This window comes from Pundamilia nyererei, unplaced genomic scaffold, assembly GCF_000239375.1.
Source record: "Pundamilia nyererei isolate P.nyererei 1_Seehausen unplaced genomic scaffold, PunNye1.0 scaffold00017, whole genome shotgun sequence".
NCBI classification, from domain to species: Eukaryota; Metazoa; Chordata; class Actinopteri; order Cichliformes; family Cichlidae; genus Pundamilia; species Pundamilia nyererei.
Window position 1 is genome coordinate 294,947 of NW_005187418.1, and position 22,275 is coordinate 317,221.

The window sequence follows — 22,275 nt, forward strand, 5'->3', positions numbered from 1 at the left end:
CACACACACACACACACACACACACACACACACCTGAAATATCTTAAAAAATGGATGGAATATTTAGGAATAATACTTAATCCGAATATTGATGAGATTATGACTGATAATGTAGGAAAACTACTTAGTAGGATTAAAACTAATCTGGAGAAGTGGGGCACGCTGCAGTTGACATTATGGGGCAAAGTAAATACAATAACGATGGTAGTGGCTCCTCTGATTAATTATTTCATTGGAATGATACCAATTTGTATTTCATCACAAATTTTCTTAGGATATGATAATATGATAAAACACTTCCTTTGGGATGGTGGTAGACCTCGGGTCAATCTTGGTAGACTGTACCAACCGAGAAAAGAAGGGGGTCTGTCCCTACCCAACATAAAACATTACAGCATGTCATTTGAAATGTCCAAGCTGTGTAAACACTGGGCAGCAACAAATTCAAACCTGGACTGGGTCATAATGGAAGGTGAACTGGCCTTTCCATTTACCCCCATTGAGGTGTTGGCTCAAAAACCGGACAATAAAGGGAATAGAGTAGATAACCCTATTTTAAAGTTTTCAAAAATGGTGTGGCAACAATCTGTCCCCATACTTTCAAACATATGCACCCTGTGACACAACCCAAAAATAGAAAAGGTAAACAAAAAGAATTTATTGGCCACAGTGGCACATAAGATTAATAAGTGATTTATATGAAGATAACACACTCATGTCTTTTAAAGATCTGACAGCAAAGTTTAACTTGGAAGAACCCGGCCATTTCTGGTGAGACTAACAAATGAGAGACTGTCTGAAAGATCAAATAAAGTTGTCTCAGTTGTCTCATAGAGAATTTCCTTCTACTTCCACTCTTACTTACAAAGGCATTGAAATGGTATAATTGATGTCACTGGGTTAAAAACAACACATGTAAAAGTCTTAAAAGTATTTGGGAAAAAGATCTGGATCGTTCCTTTGACGAGGGAACATGAGATTCAATCATCTCTGAAAATGGGTTTTACAGTAGGGAGGCTGGAGGTAAATGTACCCAATATAAAACTCTCAACAGGTCCTATTACACACCAACGAGACTTTATAAAATGGGAACTGGTAAAGATGTCCTGTGTTGGAAGTGCCAAGAAGCAAAAAGGTACGCTAGTACGTGCTTTATGGGAATGTCCACTGGTCTCCTCAATATGGGAAAATGTTTGAAAATATATGAAGAGCTGGGTGAAAGTTAAATGACCTAGATCACCGAGATCGTGCCTATTGGGGGACAGACGCGAGGTGCCACAGTTAGACAAAGCAGGCTTCAGAGGGTTAAACACTGGGCTTGTGACTTGTGTTCGTCTTATTTTAACACTTTGGAAAGAACCTCGGACTCCAACCCTGAAAGTGTGGAAGGAGAAAATGACTGAAAATGCCGCACGCGAGACAATGCTGGGAAGACTGAGCAGCAAGAGGGAGACTAACAGAACGATGGGACAGCTTCTGTTTTTATGGGTCTACAGCACGATGACAATGTGAGATACAGTCTGAATAAGAATTTAAGGGTCTTGTGTGTGCAACAGTTTATTTAGAATTACTCACCCCCCCCTTTTTTCCCCTCACTGAGTGTGGTTTTTGTTGTTTTGTATTGTTATGTTTGTTTAAATGTTCAAAAATAATAAAAACTTTAATTACAAAAATAAAAGAAAAAATCTAATTTCAACAGCATTTCTTAGTTTTTCTACATAATAAAGAAACGTTGCTGCAGTAAATGAAAGAACTACAGAAGCAGTTCTGGTGCCTCAGTGTCAGACTGTACTTAGAAAACAGAAAGTTTCCATGAATTCACTGATCTTTGTTTCTTACTGTGGACACACTGTAACGAGCAGAAGCTTCTATAGCCAACAGGGGCTTTTCTCCAATTTAATCGTTTGCCTCGTGTTTATTTACTTTGGGGTACTTCACATTTTTCAAAGCCATCCGGTCTTTGCTGGGATGATTCTGGCCCCCGGGCCTTATGTTTGACACCCCTGGTTTACATGTGTCATAATCTGGTCTGCATATTTAAACCTCAGTAAAGAAAAGAAAGCAGAGCTCTTAATATGTTCCTCAAACTAAAATAATTAAAAGCATCAAAGAGTGATCCTGACTGTATCAGACCCTCACAGTCACACATCAGGGATATTTTCCTAAAGCTACACTGCCAGGTGCTTTGGGAATGTGTTTAAGTGGCTAATCTGTGTGCCTGATATATGCTGTCACAGTGAAGTTTGCTGATATTAAACACAGCCTAAGCTTCAAATAATGAGGCCAGTGTATGTACACAGGCTTTACACAGCATTTCCTATTCTGTTTAACCCCACCCACACGCTGTTTAAGTCTTGTGAGGCACAGGAAATGAGAAGACAGTCTGCTTAGCGGTGGTTTCAGATTGAGAATGAACTGAGGTGCTGCACTTTAGTATGTTTGCCTTCCTTGTGACATTTCCTGACATTAAGAAGAAACTGAAATGCGAGCCTTGTTAAATAATATGCTGATAATTTAGGAAATCGTGTGTGTGCTGCCTTTGTAAGCTAGTCAGCTCCAGTTTCCCAGGAATCCCTTGACTTGAATCATCTTGTTACTTTAATGACCTGAAACGCCGACTGAAGCCATCCTGCACCAGTGTTGGATGTCACCAGTGCTGCAGCCAGGTTGAACATCTGGAAAATTGCCACAGTACCTGAATGTTTATTAATCAGATTCAGTGTCACAGAGCCGGCCTTCTGCTCAGGAGACAAACGTTTCAGAGCCGCACTGAACGTCGCGTTCACGTTAATCAGGTCACCTTCAGAATTGCTCCAACCCTCTGTCCTTCTCGTGTTTCGCATCTCTTACAAACTGGCAGACATTCAGTGGAGCTGCTTAAGGTTCCACCTTTTATTAAGCCTGAGCTTCACTTTCAAGCCGTGTGCCAACATTTCGCTTTGCACCTTCAACAGGGTGAATCTGTAAGCAGCCAGCAGGCCTGTGACAAGACCTACTGAATGTTTGCACACTGCTGCTGACCTAAATCCACAGGCAGACAGCTGGAGATGGTGACTCACTCACAGCTTTGGCTTCAAAATGGTTACACACATGAAGCTAATGTCAGAACAGATCATTAAAAAATTACAGGTGGTGACCAGTGGTACCGCTCAGCCTCCTAGTACAGCGGTCCCCAACCTTTTTTGCACCACAGATCAGTTTAACGTCGGACAATATTTTCACAGACCGGCATTTAAGGTGTCGTGGATAAATACAACAAAATAAAATGATACGACCGAGACAAAAACTGTGGTATGTTGTAAATATAATAATAAACGCAAATTCACTGTATAATTGTGTAACTTTATTAGCAGCGTCCTCCTGAAATGCGCCAACAACATTGAGAGTAACGTCGTCCTCTCTTAACGATAAAAACCCTGAAAACCATCAATTTCACACCCGAGCCTCAACTCTCTTTCCCAGTAAATCCAAAGGATGTAATATTTGTTGTTTCTCATTAGTTCCCAGTTTCAACAATGGTCCATACTAGTTAAAGGTTGTGTTAGTAAAGAATTAGACCTGATATTTGAAGCTTAATTGTGTTTTTAGGGGTTTAAAACTGAAAAATAATACAATTCGCTTTTAAAATTTACCATTTTACTTAAATCATTTTGTCCCTTCCAGCTTACCGTTGGTGGACTTCTGCCAGTTCTTCCTCTTTCTCCCGTGTGACCCTCTCCACCTCCAGCCGCATCCTCGCTCGGACTTCTGACACCTCCACCTTCAACCTGTGATTCTCCTCCTCCGTCATCACCAAGCGGTCGGCAAACTCCTGCCTTATCACCTCCGCCAGGTTGCGGCGCTCCTCCGCCAACTTGTCCCTGGCCTGATGAGGGAAGTTGGAGGAATTCTACTGGATCTGTCTAAACATATTTTCTATTTCTGTGTCTACTTTCCACTGGCTAGTAAATGTATAACACAGCAAATAATCTCAAATCACTTCTAAGCTGCAATTTTAGTGTCTCTCTCTGAATGATGCTCCTTACCTGCGTGATCTCTTCAGTTTCCTGTTCTTTCTGTCTAAGTGCGGCCTGCAGTCTGATCAGCTCTCCCTCCGTCTCCATTTGCTGCTTCCTCAGGTCCTGCTGCTTCGCCACCGCCGTCCTCTCAGAGCGCTCCAGCTCCCTCAGCTCAGTCTCGTACTTTTCCCTCACGCGCTTTAGCCTGTAAAAGGAATGCAGAACACAAATGTGACTTTTAATATAGTTGTTAAAAACAAACTAAAAAATGCCCAATGCTGTACTATTAAAGCACATCCACGTTAGAAATGATGTTGACACAGAAGGAGTCACAGCTACTAAATGGGCCTTGGATCCAAATTTAGGTAAAAGGGGACCTTTGAAAGTTTCTCACTGATATTTCACTAAATGATGAAACATCTATGATAAAAAACACAGATAAATCTGCCACCAACAGCAGAAACTGCAGTGAATCTTTACTGGGCAACAACCCAGGCTGCTAGATTTTTTGTATCGTATTCAATGTCTAATAATGTCACACTGTCTAAATTAGACACACACACACACACACACACACACACACACACACCTGTTTTCCGCTGCCCTCTCACACTCCTCTTTGTCCTTGCTGGTCTCCTCCTCCAGCGTCCAGATGGCGAGCTCTATCTCTTTGTCACGTTCTCTTCGCAGTTCTTCTTTTAGCTCGCGCTCACGGGTCAGCAGCCACGCTTCCTGTGGACACACAGAAACACGCATGCTGTTAGTCTACACACATGGTACTGAATTCTAACACTGTCAGTTCAGCCTCATCTGTCATCGCGCCCTTTTTAATTCTTTTTCCACTGTCAGTGTTTCTGCTTTCTCTGAGAAACAGTTTCATGTTTTGCTACAAATCCACAGTTTGATTTGAGGAGAAAGCTGGAGGGTAGAGGTCAGCTGGAAACCTGCCACATTCCTGTGTTGTGACACGCACATTACAACATTTCTATCTGAAACTGATACACAAAAAGGAAAGGGATAATAATCCCAGGCAAACAAGCAAGAGAAGGTAACCTAGACATCTACATGTCAGTTAGTCAAACACTTCCCACTGACAGAGTATACAGCAGCCACACTTCAATCTGAAGAAAAGAAGAAGCGAATGAGAGCAGATACAGCACAAGGCTGCACAAACCTCTTTCTTCTTGTAGTTTTCTTCCCACGTCTGCTTTTCGATGTCCAGACGCTCCTGTAACGCCTTCATTTCCACCTAAACGCACAAACAACACTCAGCGTGAGACTTTCAGATGGATGCTCGTGATGCTGATAGAACGCAGACTTATTTCAGGCTCTTGACGCGGCTCTGCAGTGTCCTCACCTGATGTCTCCTCTCCTGCTCCTCCCTGGTCTTGTCCAGCTCTTCTTTGAGGGCTCGTCCAGCCAGAGAGCTATTCTCCTCCAACTGCCGCCGCAGATCCTCCAGCTCAGCGCGCTGCCTGTGACACAAACACAAACCAGTGCTTTGGAGATGGACAGAAACATCAACACTCATCCCATATGCCAAAAAACTGTTGACTCATTAAGGATGTGTTATATGGGAAAGGATCCTGTAAAGATCCATTAAAATAGCTCGTGCAGATAAACCTGACCTTTGACCTTACCTTGCAGCCAGCTGGGCCAGCCTCTCTTTCTCATCAGCGACCTCCTTGTAGAGACGCCTGCGCTGCTGCTGCAGAGACACCTCCTCCTCCTGAAGCTGCTTCTCATATCTGAGAGACAGACACACAAACACAGACGATGACTAAATCTGCACAAAAGCCTGGAAAACAAGCAGGCGTCTAATTAAGAAACAGCTGCTAACGTGGACTGCTGTGTGCCATGATGTGAGTAACATGAAAAGCCAGAATCTTTATTGTATCTCTCATCTGAACCATGTGAACACTAAAAATATTCATCAGCAACATGCAGAGTAAACTTTAATGATGGAAGGCCATGTTCACGTCAGCTGGACTTCACCTTAAATTTAAAACTAAACCTGCGTAAGTAAATAAAATTCACCTTTTTTAATGTAAGCACATTGATCTGAATGTCTGAGTTTATTTTAATATTTAATTCATGTAAAATGCAAACAAAAGTCTCATTTTCGTACCAAATGAAAGCCCATTGTTCCAAGTTTGCATTTTCCATCATCTTCAGGATTTCCAGCACTGACTCCCTGCATGACCAAAGGGCTGACTGAGGGCTTTTTTGCAGCATTGAGATGTTTTTATTGGTGTGCGCTACAACCATTAGATTAGCTAATGTATCTCATTAATCCATTTAAAACTATAAAAACAGGAAAGGATTAGTGGAAGTATTAGTGCCTAATGATGCTGTTGCATTAGCAGGGCTTTCCTGCATATAAAAGCACTGGTGCCCATGAAAGAGGTTTTGTCCTTTCACCAAAAGGAAATCACGAGGACTGGAGCTAAAGAAGGTTTTACCTTATTTTAAAAACAAAATGGGGTCAAATTTATCAAAATATAGAACACGTGTTAGTCTGCTGATTGTAGCACAAGCACAAGAAGAAAAGGGCATTTTGGATGGTTTTTTGCCTCAGATCTTCTCTAATCCAAGGTTTGAATGTCACACTGAGTGTCACCCCCATAAATGCCTGATCTAAAAGTTTATAAAACACTGTGTGCTGGAAATTCATGCAGTCTTGAAAACTGATTCCAAGACAGTTTAATGCTGATGTTAGCTGTTTCTGTTGCATCTCTTTGAGCATAGAGAGCCTTGGGCAGGTAGACAGAGTATATACTGTGACACGCCCACCTCTGTTTGGCTAGCTCCCGCGCTCTCTGGCACTGCTCCTCCTTCTCCTTCTCCAGCTGCTGACGGAGGTCCTCGCACTGCCGGACGTAGCGCTGAGCAGCCCGGTCGTCCGCCTGCAGCAGCTCCGCCTCGTGGAGCGTCCGCAGCTTCTTCAGCTCCTGCTTGTGTTTAGAGATCAGCTTCTGGATCTCGGGCTCGAGGCCTGAGAGGAGGAAGAAAAAATGTTCGAGCTTTAGATGGACAGGGTCTGCACGATGCTTAAAGCTCACAGGACAAACTTTTAATATTCACGTCTTTAATCAAAAACCTGAACGTGTTAGTGAAGTAGAAGCAAACACAGGAGAGAAATGCCTCTGAAATACAGTTCGACATCCTCGGGCCTGCCACAAACGCCTCATCAGCTCTGGCTGACAACAGCCTGTGACGTTTCATGGAAGCGGCCCACAGCAGACAGAGCAGTGGAACAGCACGGTCAGCTTTTGGAAACTGTTGTTCATTTTGCCCATAATCCAAGCTACACACAGAACAACTGCTGTGTTTGCACTACTTAGTTTATTTACCAGCATTTGTCTGGTAACTGTCAAGCACATAATACAGCTCTGACTATGCCAAAGTAAATGAAAGGCCACACCTTGGACCCAGCAGACAGCAGATAATTTTACCAGAGGCTGTGTGAGACTACTGGCAAAGAGCAAGACATCCTTACTAAAGTCGTTTTTTGGTCCACTGTAAGTCCACTTTCGTGCACTCTGAGGTTCCTTGACATTAAACGATCTAATTAAATCAGTATTACCTTTTTAATTAGCCTCCATAAAGCTAATTGTCCGACATGAACCACTGCAGAGCTCAACAGTGAAAAAGACTGTTATATTACAAATATCGATGCAAGGCATTACAAGCTAATATTTACCACACCTCTCTAAATAAATAAAGAGAAAATAATTATATTCCCAGCTTCAAATCAAAACCAGAACATGAATGAACTCAAATAGTTGAGTCTGACTGTGGCCTTCAAGTCCAAAGTGGAAGGCCCTCTGTTGGTATCTTGTTAAACAGCATAATAGACTGATTGATAAATAATCTCAATGCAAATGAATGCAAAGTGCTGCTTTCACTACACTGTTTGCTTATGTTTTTGCTGTCATATTGTGCACTTGTGATATAACAGGTGCTAAGCAGGAGGAATCTCTGGAGTGCGTAGCAACATTAACCTGCAAAGTTCAGGGACGTGAAAAGTCTGAGACTTTATCAGCACAGAAGAAAAGCTGAAGGCCTGTTAAGACTAAACCAAAACCGAGCTTTTACATATGTGAATATATATCCACACATGTTGTTCGTCTTGTCTTCCTCCTGTCAGCCTCAACCGGTAAGTTGAAAGGGGATTTTTTCCTTCCCACTGTTGCCAAAGTGCTTGGTCATGTAAGGGTCATCTGATGGTTGTGGTTTCTCTTAATAATTACCTTAATTATTAAGAGCTTTGAGGCGACTGTTGTTGTGATTTGGTGCTATAAATGGGAATAAATTCCATGACACCGTCTGATACCTTTGTATCTGTGCTTCAGATCTCATATGAAATCTGAATGAGGCGATATGTGAATCTAAAAGCGTGGAATCAGAAATATTTATTTTCTTGATATAAAGTGAACAAAAGTGTTGATAAAAACAAAACGTCTTCCTGGAGCAGGGTGCATTCTTCCTCTTTGCCTTGTGTGTTTGAGCAGCGCTTTGGTAAAGCTGCTGTAAGCTCAGATTTCCAGGCTCTGTCTGCGCTACCTTTGACTGTGATCTCTTTGATCTTCTTGGTTTTCTCATCGATCCATTTCTCCCGTCGGATCTTCTCCGTGGCACTCATCAGGTCTTTTAACTTCTTGATCTCCTGTTGAGCGAGGGAGTCGGGAAGGGGAGAGGGTAAAATTATGGTATCAAAGTTGAGCGCCACCAAAATGATGAAGATCTTTAATACACAAGCAGCACAGTATCTGTCTTTCTAAACAAAGTAGGGTGCTCTTAGGGGACTTTGACACTGGGACAGTGATGGTGAAAGGTAATAAAAGGAAAAGTAGGGTTAAAATCGTTGGCAAAGAAAAACTTAAATAACATCAAGAAGTGTAAGCTTTTTCATCTGAATGTAAAATGTAGATAAATGAAAGAGACTCACATGCAAACAGACTGGCCAAGAGAAACAGTGTGTGGAAAAATGAAATGACAAATGATGGAAGAATGAAGGAAACGACTGTTCCAAAGATGACTTAGTTAGAAGAGGGGAAGAAAAGTTACCTCACACAAGGGACCGAGAATTTGCCACACCTAAAAGCAGGAAACAAAACACGTGTACAGACAAGAAAGAAAGACAGTAAAGAAGAAGAAGGAGGGGAAATAGAGAGAAAAGAGAAAATTAAACAAAAGCAGCACTGCAAGAAAGCACGACATAGTCACGCAGGAGGCAAAGCAGAGGCAGGAGAGATCTGCAGAAGCGCTCGGGACCTCTCTTACCATTTCATGCTGCTCCTGCATCTGTGCGATCTTCTTGGTGTACTTCTGGTCCACCTGCTTCAGTTCTCCCACCACTCCTTCACAGCGCTCGCTCAGAGCCTTTTTATCATTGATGAGCTGAAGAAACATCAAACATTTTTCAGATGTGATGTTTAAAAAAAAAAAACACTGAAACACTCAACAGGAAAACATCGAAGACCGTCGAGACAAGCCCATCTTGCTTACCAACTCTTTGCATGTGTGCTGTATTGCTTCATCATTGTCTGGACCAACATCAACCTTTATTGGCCCGATTATACAAACAAGGTTTGAAAATATTCGAGTAGAAACCACGTAAATTAATAACAAAGACGAAACGAGTGCATACCTGATCGATGAAGGTGAGGTGTCTCTGGATGGTGGATTCATATTGTTCCTTCTGGAGCTGGAAGTTCCTGCTCAGCTCCCTCTCCGTCTCCTTCACGTGTCTTATCGTCAGCTCCCTCTGCTGGGCCTGACAGACATGACACGAGCTGTAAGCGCGACCATCTAAAGCAGGTAAAAACAGCGACAAGTGTTAATCTCTCCTACCAGAGCGGTCTGCAGCATGTTGACGGTGCGTTTCTTTTCCTCCAGCTCCAGTTTGATCCTCATCATGGAGCCGGTGAGTTCGGCAGCAGTGGCCGACGCCTGCTCAACACCGGCCAGCTCCTCCTCAGACAAAACAGCCTGAAAGCACAGCGAAGCCAACATGTCACCTTTCAGTTTTAGATAAAACAACCAGGGACAGACTCACAGAACATCTATCCATAAATTTAAAGGGCTGGCTTAACTGGATGGTCCTCAGCAATTATAGGGAAAAACACCTGCACACAGTCACGGTCTGTTTATTCTCAGCCCACAGAGATTTATGGTTATTTTTTAACCAGTATACCTAACTGTGTTTCCTTTACTTAAACATAATACATGTTTTGTTCTGTTAAATATTCTAAATCAAACCTTTTAAGAACCCAAACTGGTCAGAAACGTTCAAATCTGTGTCAGCTTGCTAAATGAAGTACATTGTGGCGCTTTAGCCAATAAACGGACCTCTCGGTGTGATCCTGAGGTGACAGAGCGTGGCCTCTCCTGCTCTGACTTCTCCATCTCATCCAGGAAGCTCATGATACTCTGCAGCTTGGCCTCAGAGAGCAGGGCGCCCCCATCTGGCAGCGCAGGGTGGTGGCTCAGCTGGCCGTGACGCTCCAGGTTATCAGTGGTCAAAGAGTTGGAGTCCCCGTCCTTTAATTACAGCCACAGCGTCATTGTTAGTTCACAAAATTTCTTACAAGAAAAACCATAAAAATTAGTGCAACATAACGCGCTGACCTCATCGATCCAGGCGTATTTCTCTTTGCGGTAGCACTTCGGCTCCGACAGCCTCTCCGGCTCCTCCTCCAACAGCTTTAGGGTGTCCAGCAGCTCATTGAGGGTGGTTTTAGACTGAGCCCTGCTGGATGAGGCTCCCTGCCTCTGGTCCTCCACGCTCACCGACCTCTGCAGGATCTCCTGGAGCACAAACAGAGCAAATGTGTTTAAAAATGATCAGATGCAAGAATTAGCAACAGAAAATGCACGCTAAAACAAGGAATATTGGAAATTGTCATTTTTACCTGGGAACACTGAGAACCTCTGCGATTGGACAGAGCTGGGGAAACAGCTCTGAAGCTGAGCTCACCCAAGTCAGCCACAACATTTAAATTAGAGTCTGTGGAAACAAAGACACTGTTTATGTTAAATGCAACGTAGTTCAATTTCGTTTCAGTTTTTAATAAAGTCTTTTGGGACCGAGACACACATCACAGACCTGTGTTCTTCGTTTTAACATCTGTGGGCGACATCGGGTTGTTGTTGTTGCTCGGTGAAGCTGGACTTTTGTTGGTCAGGGAAATCTTGGGCGTTTTTTTACGTCCTCCCACACCAGTCTGCCTCGAGTTTTCCAACTCCAGAGTGTGCTGCGTCTCTGCGGCCTGCTGCGCTTTTATGTGCTGCGGTCCCTGTGTCACACCACCAGAGGGAGACAAAGGACAACTTTTAAACAGAGGGAGACTTTTACATCACGACTATACAAATAGTATTTTCATTTAAAACATCACTTAAACACTCAAGCAGGGATTACCACAAAGCACGTACATCAGGCGTGTTTGTTTTGGTAGCAGTGGGGCGGATCAGGCGAGCTTTCTCCTTACGGATCGGTTTCCTCTCACTTGTCTGATGTGGCTCCTGGGAATTGTCTTCCTCTGCTCGGTCCTCCTGCAAACCCAAAAATATTTAACATATCAATACAAGGAAGACAAAGAATCGATTACCTGGAGAGCTAAGCAGGTACCTGGGAGCACTGAGAGCCTCTGTGATTGGACAAAGCTGGGGAAATGGCTCTGAAGGTCAGATCACCCAAGTCAGCCACAACATTCAGATTAGAGTCTGTGGAAACAAACAATAAATCAATAAACATATTACTGCTACTTTATTCATGCTTACTCATAACACTCTCCTGGCAATCAGACAAGACTGTAGGTAGCTGTAATATTTACATTATAGTGCTGAATAACAACAACCAGGGCTCTTATACGCTGTATATTTTTAAAGACTACATTTCCACTGAATATAAATTACTTCCTATAATATTTGTTAATGAAAAATAATGAGACATTGTGTCCTAAAATGAGCTGCAAACACATTAACAGTAATTATGTGGGAGTCAGCAGGTGGAGGAGGGCATCTACTAATTGGAAAGATGGCGGTTCAACCCCTGCTGCTCGAGAACCGCGATACTGAAAGATACTGAGTGTGAATGTTTGATAGAAAGCCCTCAGATGTAGGAAAAAGGCCTTTTATGAACGTGTGTATGAATGAGACATGTTAGTAGAAAAGCACTATATAAGAAATATTCCACTGCAAAGTGAAACAATGTGGACCTGTGTTCTTCGTCTTAACATCTGTGGGCGACATCAGGCTGTTGTTGCTCGGTGAGGCTGGACTTTTGTTGGTCGGGGAAATCTTGGGCAGTTTCTTTCGGCCTACCACGGCGGTCTGCCTCAGGTTTTCAGGCTCCGCCTCTGCTGCATGCTGTGTGTCTGCTGCAGCCTTGTGAGCTCTTTTCTGCTGCAGCTCCTGTAACAGAGCAGCAGGGGGAGATAAACGTAATGCTGATGATAAAACTGTGCAGCACTCAGACACAAAGTGACAATCAATGTCTTTACAAAGTAGACTTGGATCCACAAAGCCTCCTTTCATATATAGACACGGTGCTCTTAGTTTTACACAGTTGCATAACATCCAACAGCAAACAGCAGGCCGGGAAAAATGAAGCTAGTGCCAAAAATCCAATAATTGAGGCTGGCTATGAAAACAACTCAGTACACAGACTCCAATTTTAAAACGTCCAACTTTACAGCAAAAGCACTAATGTTGAGTCCTAAACCAAAGGGTGACCTCACAGTGGCGACAGCCATCTTTGACATACAGTCTGTGGTTGCTATTGCAGTTTTTAAATGAAAATCTTTACTACGAAGGTCCAACGAAACATGTTTCACAATTGCATTATAAAATATAACATCCAAGATTAAAGCTATCTGAGGCTGTTCTGCTTCAGTCTCATAACTTTATGGAACCACATGCTGTGTAATCAGAGGTGAGCACCTGGATGGCAGCGAGGCGGGCAAGACGAGCCTTCTCCTCACGAATCCGTTTCCTGTCTTCGTCCTTCCTCTGCTGCTGCTCCAGGCGCCTCTCCTCCTCTGTTCTCTCCTCCCACTCCTTCGACAGGAGAGATGCAGATTGTTTCAGCGCAGCCGCAAAACAAGGAGAAAGACAAACCCAGTTAATATTACGCCGAATAAAAGGGGAGCTGTGAGACAGCCTGCAGGGGCACATAGATACCTTTCTTTTACTGTCAAGGATGCGTTTGAGCGCTGCCTGGTTAGCGTGTCGCCTCTTGGCATGGTGTCTGTACCAGCGCTGAATAGTGACCGCCGCATGATTCACCTGCTGAATAAACCTGCAGATACACAAGAGAAGTGCTTGTGGTTTTTTGGACAAACGTCAGTTTTACCACTACTTTCAGGTCGCCCAGACTAAAAACAACAGAGCAGCTCACACGCACACAGTGGAAACACTGTCATGTGGGTCTGACCTTTCAGCCTCCTCCTCTGTCACCTCCCTCCTCCGTAGCAGGACAGGGCTGCCGCGCTGAGCTGACACTGGGGATTTGTTGTTGGAGGCGGGGGAGGTGGTGGAGAAATTTTTCTGGGACTTAGTGAGGGAGCCGCTCTCCAGCGACACCTCGTCGTTCGCTGTGGCTTTCAGGATGTTACTGAAAGAAACACGGAAAATAAAAAACTTAAAAACTGCCCTGCAATTTAATCGAGACGCAAAGCGGACTGTAAATGTGAAGATAATCGACGACGCGTCACTGAAGCTGTGTGAGGGAGCAGCTCTTTGATTTCAGGACATACTTGAAAGAAGGCTTCTGGTTGGAGCTCTTAGGTGTGAGCGGCTTCTCCGAGTAGTTATTGTGTAAGATGGTGGTGACGGAGTTACCCACAGCTCCCTTGTTGCTCCTGTGCAAAAATAACAAAACAGGACAATCAGACTCATCAGCTCATCTTTCCCCACTTCATCCTCCCACAGGCATTAAAATAACTAAGACATATTCTTATCCAATTACAATCTCAGCCCACGCAGGATTTTTTTTCTGACATATTTCATGGAAGAAATATTCTGTGTGGGTGGAATTTTCTGAAGAAATATCAGCTGCTGTGATCAACAGGTATGAAATACGAGAAGCGGCTAAACATTGAGAATTCAGCAATGCAAGGAGACACCTGGACTATTGTGTGTGTGTGTGTGTGTGTGTGTGTGTGTGTGTGTGTGTGTGTGTGTGAGAGACGAGGCCCACCTGTTGTTGGCAGTGAAGCTGGCAGCCAGAGCGATGCCAGGCTCTCGTTTCTTCAGGCTGGTGGGAGAGTCCACGCTGCCGGTGCTGCGGGAGCTCGAGTGCGGGGGGAAAGCTCTCGGCTGGTCGTCCTTAACGGTGGAAAACAAACAGTCATTACACCCTGAAATACTGCAAAACACGACAATCTAGAAAGTGTGTATGATTGGAAAGACACAAAGAGTTTGTTAAACATTGTTACTGGTTACTTCAGCTGCCAAATAACTGAAATGTATCTGCTTGTAAAGCCGTACTGTTTCAACCATTTTTCCAAGATTCAAGTGTCTCCAGCCTTTGATCTTGTCCTTACAGTGTGCCTCAGTGCTTCGTCTCATTCATCAGCTTTTTATCGGAACTCTTTGTGTTCATCACGTCTTCAGCATTCAAACATTTCCAGACGAGAATCCCTGTCGGGCCGTTGTGGAGTTACAGCAGTACTGTACGTTGTAGTTTTTTATGAATACATCAGTTGGAAAACTTGACAAACTTGTCAAAATAAAACTTTTGCAGAGGAGAAACCTGCAGCGAGCCGCGGTAAATAATTCCTCTATGAAAGGTGTAAATATGACGACAGAGTGGGAATAAGATCGAAGGTAAATACCAGGATGTTCCATGTGGTTCTGTCTGGCGAGGTCTTGCTCAGGCTCGCCAACTTCTTGCGTCCATCGGAGCTGCTGTCAAACAGGGCCAAGTAGTCCTCCCTCTGGTCCTCACTGAGGAAAACAACAGGCAGGAGTTAGACCACAAACACAGACAGATGATATCAGAAAGAACATCTGCATGGAAGGATACCACTGAGAACAGAGTGTTATGAGGTAGTGCTCACATTACTTTATCATTGTAACATGACGCATTACTACGACTGTCACCACGATTTTATTTTTATTTCTGTTTGGACAAAATAAAAAAACAGTAATGTAGCTACGGGTGTGCCATGATGTGCAAATTAGAGCAAAATCGGTTAAATCTGGCACGAACGTACACTCGTAGACTCAACTTCCCAAAATAATGATATCAGGCTATTAATACCTGGTTAAGAATGCTAGTCGGTTGAGAGCTGTAATGTTTAAAGAGTGGTCAAGAATTGTGAACTGAACTGCGGTTCTGGTTCCACGACCTGCAGCTTTACTTGATTTTGCTTTCTTTGCTATTTTTTAAAAGACTCAAATGTTACCCGTAAGCCCAAAAATTCTTGAAAACATCATTAAATGTGGCTGAAAGCACAATCTGGGTGCAGCACGGGGGCTTAGCAGTGACACAAAGCAGAAACTTGAGCTGTGGCCTTTAGTGGGAGCTTCTGTGATAAATGTTGTAATGACAGCTGCAGAAACGCGTCTCATCCTTACTCTTGTAGCCCCAAGCGCTGGAATTCAATATGCAGCAACTGACCGTCTGCTGGGGGGAGTATGGGCTGGGTTATGGATCCCATGTAAACGCATGCATATGCTGATCCCACGGCTCATCATGCAGCCTTCAAATAGCTTTATGCACCAAGCTGTCCGTCGTGAGGCACAGATGTAGGGTGACCTCCTGTCTGGCTCGGCCTCTGCTGGTGTTTCCGTCTGTGTAAGTGTGTAAATGAGCGTGTGTGTCTGTGAGGGAGGGGGCTGAAGCCAGCTGGCCCAATGAAAAGAAATCTGACAACACTATTCAGGCTGCACATTCCTTTACTTTTTGCCTTAGGAGGAGGAAGCAGCCGAGAGGGAGAGGGCTGGCGAGTGACCCAATGACAGCCCGAAAAGGACTCTGGAGACTTTTGGAGGGTGAGGGGAGTGCTTAGTATGTCTTTACATTTAAAGCCCCTCAGATTTGCATCCTCAGAGGCAGGAAGGGGAGGGCGGCAGCTGCCACACAATGCAACCACAGCATGCACACACACTTCTTCTCCTTTCACTGTGTCCTTGTGGAAGGGGGTAACCTGACCCCAGAGGTACCAGCCCTCCCCCTCTAATGAGGGACAAAGCGAGTCTATGCACCCTGCAACCCCCAGCAACAGCCACCCAGCACCCCTCCGCTCTTTATCATGCAAGAGCCGGCGCGCCAAAATTCCCATTGTCCGAGCTGCTGGAGCGTCAGGGCTGCCAGCTGTTGCTCGCTGAAGAGAGACACTTTGGTTTAAAGAGCAAAGGTGAAAGAGACACACACGGCTTCAAGCCTGCACATCATCTAAGATGTACGCATTCTTTTTGACTACAAACATGACCTTCAGATTTCAGATCTTGTGCGTTAGTGGAATGATGCTTGATGATCCAACAGAGCCCAAAAGCAGGTTTTCCCAGGCTGATTAGCAGAGTATGTGTCTCAGTACAAAGTGTTCTGTATAAACTGCAGATTGTCAATGTCAGAGATAAGAAAATAAAAAATTCAAGGCTGCAAATGCCGGACAGTCAGTGTGCTATTACCGACAGAGGTTTATAATAAGGAGCAGGAGCTTATCCAGATAACTCCCGGTATAAAGCACTTCTTACTGGGGTGCATTGCTCTGGTTCACAGTATTACTGAGATAAGAAATCATCAAACATCAAATCATAATCAGTTCTCCAGAAAACAGCATCACCACTCCTGGAAGGTCCCTCAGACGTCTTTTTCTTTCTCTGCGTTCTTTGGTGAAGCTTTGCTTTTTTCTGCTGCTACAAACAATTTTATTTTCTCCGTCCTTCAATATAGAATACCAGATAAGTAAAGGTAACTAAAGTACTTGATAATCATCTATGTAGGCCAAGTCTCTATTTGAATTCTGCTTTTGTATTTATTCTTCACCCACAGACTGTTTAACATCAATGTCACTGCAGATGAAAGAATACAAACTAAGACTGTGTGCACATCTAAACATTAATTTAAGAGAGTACGCAACTGTCTTTATCTTAATGATGGAGCTGTCATACCAATAGTTAAATTTGTTAATTTACAAATTCAGCTTTTCTTCCTGGCTTCAAATAGACTGAATTTTATTAGGATAGCAGCTCTTTGTGTAAAGCCCGCACACATTCAAGCAGCACTTACTATACTTTTCCTCTTGCACACACTCACATTCCTGCTGCTTTACCTGCAGCAGTTGTGTTACTTTCAGTCTGTATTGTGTTTAACCTCCACATATTTTTCCAATAGTTTATCTTCTTTTGTTAAAATCAGTCGCTCTGTTGCCAGTTAAGATGCTGCCAACATCGTCCCTTTCATGTGAACGCGCTCACAGATAGATTGATAAAAGCTGGGTTGATTTATGACATTAATAATCATAATCACGTGACTGCTTAGCCTGATTGCTGATGTCAGCAGAAGTGCAAGTAAAAGACATCTTGAACGTGCTTCATTGTACAGTGCCCAGATTCTATGTTTGCACCTGATGTTGGCCTGCTGGTTGACCTGCGTGGTGCTGTTGGACCGCCTCAAGTTCTTGATGGATCGCGAGCTGCCAAAGCTGGTGTCGCTCTGCAGAATAAAGAGCATTCCAGACATTATGCGAAGAATTCAGAAACAAGCATTTCTACATTCTGATTTAATTATCTGTGACTCACTAAAGTGTTGCGTTTGCCTCTGCTATCGCCCGCCACAGAGACCGAAACAGAGCGAGAGAAGCATTTCCCCGGCGACGCACTGCTGGGCCTTTTGGACATAGACAGCTGGGAGCCTGACAAGCTGAGATCCAGGGCGTCTCCTGAGACACCTGATGGGATGGACGAAGGGCTGCGTGTTGTGTGCATCCTTTAAAAACCTGGAACAGAGTTGAATCGACACGGTCGGCCACAAATTCAATGTGTGAAACCACAACAATAGAGGAAATAACAGCCATTTTTTCCTCTGGCCGCTTTGTTTCCCGTGGTAACCAACAACAACACCACGCACTACTTTTACACCAGCTCAAAAACAGAGAGAGATGTGAAAACTAAGGAATGATCCTGATGGACAGCTGCATAGTGGTAATATTGCATTGATAACGTGAATTTTATAATTAAAATGCACTCCTACTCCAGGATTACTACACAGGAGAAAAGCGCTTACAGCTCTTCACAAGTTGTCTGGATCACAAAGAAGTAAAATACTACAGTTGCTTCTTTCCATAATCCTAACAACTGACAGCTTTACATTTGAGCAGATTGAATACAGAAAAATAGACTCACATTGCTAAATAATATTGAACAAGCACTTAGATATCTCAGGCTCTTAATCAAGGGTGGGCAAAGTTTTTCCCAGAGAGCCATTAATTAGTTGAGTTTGCATCATTACACTAAAAAAAGGGGAATGATTTAGAGGTGTATTTAACTCAATGATAAAAGGCAAAAAAAACATAACAGTTTGCACAGTTAATATTTGGTAAGACTGCCTTTATTGTTCAGCACAGCCTGAACTCTTTTCCAAGCATCTTCAGGAATAGTTCTCTGGGTTTCTCAGACATTCAAAGCTCTTCTGTGGATGTTCGCTGCTTTTTCTTTCTCTGTCAAAATGATCTGACAATGCTTCCGTAATGCTGATGTCCAGGCTCTGTGGAGACTGAGCCATGATAGTGTGCTTTTCTTTCCATATCCCTTGGGGATAAATAAAGTCTCTCTGATTGTGATTCTGAGTCTGATATGCTTTTACTGCAAAATGAAGCAACTGCCAATCAGGCTTTTTCCAGAAGCTGCTGCATAATTCTATCAATTTTGACAGTCCAATGGCTGAAATGCACTCCCAAAGAAAAAATTTGAACGACCTTCAGAAAGCCTGGAGAACTATTGTTCAAGACTACTTTAAAAATGGCAAGACATTCTGAGTCACTGGAGCAAAATATTAAGAAATGAGTGGGATGGAGTTTATCACAACTCTTCTCTTTCAGTAATTGCTTTAAAGCAACCGTGTCTACCTGCTTCGTGGATGAATAACTCAGCAGTTAAAAAAAGAATCCAACAAACAAACAAAATGACTTTACTTGTCATTTTATGATAGCTGCTCCCCACCTGCACTGTTTGAGAACCACTGGACTGAAGGAAGGTCACAATACCGAAACACCTTCCACAACAAAGTCGCGCAGCTATCTTAATTTTTATGAAAAATATTCCCAAACTTTGGAATCTGAAAATCCCAAATCTTTAATTACACCTCCAATCAACCTGTGCTTCCTGCCACAGGTGCTCACCTGAGACTCTTCACCTGACGTCAGCTGCAATGCCCCCCAACAAATGAAGAATAACACCAGTCACGTTAGTTTTAAATACCTCCAATTAAAACGTCGTGCTATAAATAACGCGACAGTATCGGTACCGTGAATTATTTTTTGACCTTTTATTTATTTAGACTGGTTCGGCCCACTTAGCCATAAATAAGGCATGTTTGAGGCATGAAGCTACCGTGAATGTTTACCTTTCCGAGCAGCATGCTCGCTCCCGACACTCCGGCAGGTGTACCTTTGTTAACTACATTAGCCAATCGTCTGTTCTCAACCACAGAAGTCTCTATTGGTCGTTACAAACGAGAAACTGAAGCAAAACAAACCCCCAGCACGCTAACGTTAGTTTCACTAAGCTAACGCAGTTATTACAGCTGCGTAAGCTTGGTCTCCCCGTTGGCTAAACCTGTGAAAATCGGTGTGTTTGTCTGTTTTACCCTTTAAAAGCATTAAAACACTGCTTCTGATTTGCAAATCAAATCTGTAAAGCTCTGATGTAGCTCAGCTGGAGAGAAATAAAAACGGCTGTTATTTAACTGAAGTCTGGTCAGAGCTAACTGTTCACTCCTTTAATGTTGCCCCATCAACCTGCCAAAAACGCCCGTCGTAAAAGCAATAACGTCAGCGTCAAGTACTTACTTTAAAAGCGGGATGGCACCATAGCTGGAGAGCCTGAGGACGCCTCACTGATAGTTAATCCCCAACACAATCCTCTGATAACCAGTGAAAGTAGTCCGTTGACTCACAGCACAAATATAACGCTTTAACATCATCGCTGTGGCAACACTGACAATCGCCTCCCTTCGACGTTTCTGATTGGCGGAAACCAAACTAAAGCTTCCTCATTCTTGCACCTGATTGGTAGTTCAGAGGCGTCTGTATGCTGCGCATATTTCAGGGGGCTTGGAGGGGGGCGCGTCTCAAACCACGGTTAGGTTGACATTGCAAAAAAGGAGACGTGAAGGAAAAAACAAGATTTTCTCTAAATTATTATAAAATAATCCGCACATTGCATCGTTATGCGCTTTGAGAGTGAGCTGACCCAACTTAATTTAGCATTACATAAAGTTTTCCTTTAATACAGCTCCAGAATAAAGGCTTCATTCTTTATATTCATTACATGCTACTAACTTTGTTTGTATTGCTGACCGGAAAGGCAAGAGACCAGGCACAAAGTCTTCAACAACTAATAAGCAATTATTAAATATTAACTATAAATTTACCTTTTAGGTACTTGTGGTTGTGATGGCTAATATAACAGGTTACCCTCAGCAGTCTGGTTTACATAATAAGAGCGTGAGAAAGAAGCCAGACATTCAAGTTGAGCTAAAATGTGTATAATTTGTATATAAAATTCAATAGCTGTACAGTTAGAGCAAGAATGTGCAGTGTTCACACCAAGAGGATTTATCACTTCATACTAACAGACTCGGACCATTTTTTCCCCAATCTATTTTATTTGGCACTAAATCTCCAAATCTATCATTCTTTGCATTCAAGGAAAACAGAAGAAATAAAAGTGTGCAATATCTTTAAAATTAAGTGAGCATGTTCCCATGCTAACATTTCTTTATTATCTTTGATTTACTGGCTTTCCGCCTGATGCTTCATACTGTGTGTGCGAGGGATTGTCATAGCTTCCAATCACTCTGCATGTGATGAAAGTTTAAAATAAAGATTGTGAAAATGCTGGGAAATACCTCATCTGTATTCGGTCCTTCATTTATTCATTAACTTGTTCCCTAATTGCACGTGGCACAATTAAGTAATAGAAATTTAACAACTGTAATTATTTACAATATTTACATCGTATGAAGGCACATTTAATAACAACATATCCAATAATGTGGAATGAATAATTAGTGGCAGCCAACTCTAGAAACATTTCTGCTCTCTATCTCCTTTTAAACTCCACAGCTGCCCTCCACACATCAGCGCTCTGTCCCAGCCTGATCTCCTCTGGTAAAGACTCGAGCTCCGGCAGGGGTGGAAGGTCTTTCACCTCCAGATGGATCTCTAAGGTGGACCTGATGCTGCACACAGCAGGGAGGGAGGACATGAAGAAAACAACTGTTAGCACTGCATCCATTGTTGTCATCCTTAAGCATTCCCATTCACTTCCCACCCAGCTGCTGCTGCTGCAATAGAAATGACCTGTGGCTGAGGGGACACAACTTAAGCTGCTTTCCTCTGACAGATGGCTGCCTGGAGGGGTCACGCTGTTGTCCCTGGAAGTCAAAAGGCTCCAAATCCCAGGGGGGGAGACCGCCACACTTTACTCTCATTAAAGCTGTCTACAATCAATGGATTCCTTTAGACTGGGGTGGTAATCTTACGCTAACAAAAGGCACACTTTTGAAAAAAAGAAAGTCCAAAAGTAGCTGTTGGGTAATCTCAGCTGTAAAAACATCAATAATGCTGTTGTTTTTGTGTTGTTTTAACATTTGGTGTGTTACCTCATACAACAACTAATCTCACAAATGGTGCATTTGTGATGTGTACGCTCTTACTCCCAGTGTGGCTGGTAAGCCTGGTCAGGCACAGCGCTGCTCGTCTTCAGCAGAAGAATTTCATGCAGCTCCAAAGAGAAGGTGTCGACGTCTGTGACAGCGAGGAAGGCCTTCAGGTCTTTCTTCTGCTCTTCCGAAAGCTTCTCCTGGAACTCAGACGGCAGTTTCTGAAACGGATCCTGCAACACGATCATGAATTAGATGTAGCCGTCTGCTTGATTTCAGGTATCAAGAGAGTTTTTAAAGAGAAAATAATTCTCTGTTTTTATTGAGGTGAGATTCTGGGCGCCTGCCGTGTCAGACGGCACACTTTCCACAGATTACAGCCACGAAAAATTCACTCTCCATGGTGTGGTTTGGGTCAGTCCCTGGCAGCCAGCAGGG

The 22,275-nt window shown here is 43.3% G+C and overlaps 2 protein-coding genes across 3 annotated transcripts in view; both read right to left on the minus strand.

Moving 5' to 3' along the window:
- The window catches only part of cep131 (centrosomal protein 131), a 20,813-nt gene extending 623 nt beyond the window's left edge, over positions 1-20,190 (minus strand). The window contains exons 1-28 of one of the 2 annotated variants that reach the window (XM_005725691.1): positions 20,021-20,190; positions 17,754-17,950; positions 17,579-17,667; positions 14,840-14,951; positions 14,203-14,330; positions 13,760-13,864; positions 13,438-13,617; positions 13,185-13,302; positions 12,945-13,061; positions 12,221-12,416; positions 11,632-11,726; positions 11,436-11,555; positions 11,110-11,299; positions 10,916-11,010; positions 10,632-10,811; positions 10,353-10,544; positions 9,855-9,992; positions 9,652-9,777; positions 9,285-9,401; positions 9,069-9,098; positions 8,565-8,667; positions 6,792-6,993; positions 5,639-5,746; positions 5,356-5,473; positions 5,173-5,247; positions 4,588-4,730; positions 4,026-4,203; positions 3,669-3,865 (exon numbers count right to left, since the gene is read on the minus strand). In XM_005725691.1, coding sequence (XP_005725748.1) covers positions 3,669-3,865; positions 4,026-4,203; positions 4,588-4,730; positions 5,173-5,247; positions 5,356-5,473; positions 5,639-5,746; positions 6,792-6,993; positions 8,565-8,667; positions 9,069-9,098; positions 9,285-9,401; positions 9,652-9,777; positions 9,855-9,992; positions 10,353-10,544; positions 10,632-10,811; positions 10,916-11,010; positions 11,110-11,299; positions 11,436-11,555; positions 11,632-11,726; positions 12,221-12,416; positions 12,945-13,061; positions 13,185-13,302; positions 13,438-13,617; positions 13,760-13,864; positions 14,203-14,330; positions 14,840-14,951; positions 17,579-17,667; positions 17,754-17,939 — 3,638 coding nt within the window. In that variant the 5' untranslated portion in view covers positions 17,940-17,950; positions 20,021-20,190. The remainder of the gene's footprint in view (positions 1-3,668; positions 3,866-4,025; positions 4,204-4,587; positions 4,731-5,172; positions 5,248-5,355; positions 5,474-5,638; positions 5,747-6,791; positions 6,994-8,564; positions 8,668-9,068; positions 9,099-9,284; positions 9,402-9,651; positions 9,778-9,854; positions 9,993-10,352; positions 10,545-10,631; positions 10,812-10,915; positions 11,011-11,109; positions 11,300-11,435; positions 11,556-11,631; positions 11,727-12,220; positions 12,417-12,944; positions 13,062-13,184; positions 13,303-13,437; positions 13,618-13,759; positions 13,865-14,202; positions 14,331-14,839; positions 14,952-17,578; positions 17,668-17,753; positions 17,951-20,020) is intronic. The other variant, XM_005725692.1, reaches the window with a different exon arrangement.
- A 522-nt stretch (positions 20,191-20,712) lies between these two features.
- The window catches only part of rnf213b (ring finger protein 213b), a 32,597-nt gene continuing 31,034 nt past the window's right edge, over positions 20,713-22,275 (minus strand). The window contains exons 61-62 of the mRNA XM_005725937.1: positions 21,892-22,070; positions 20,713-21,414 (exon numbers count right to left, since the gene is read on the minus strand). Coding sequence (XP_005725994.1) covers positions 21,276-21,414; positions 21,892-22,070 — 318 coding nt within the window. The 3' untranslated portion in view covers positions 20,713-21,275. The remainder of the gene's footprint in view (positions 21,415-21,891; positions 22,071-22,275) is intronic.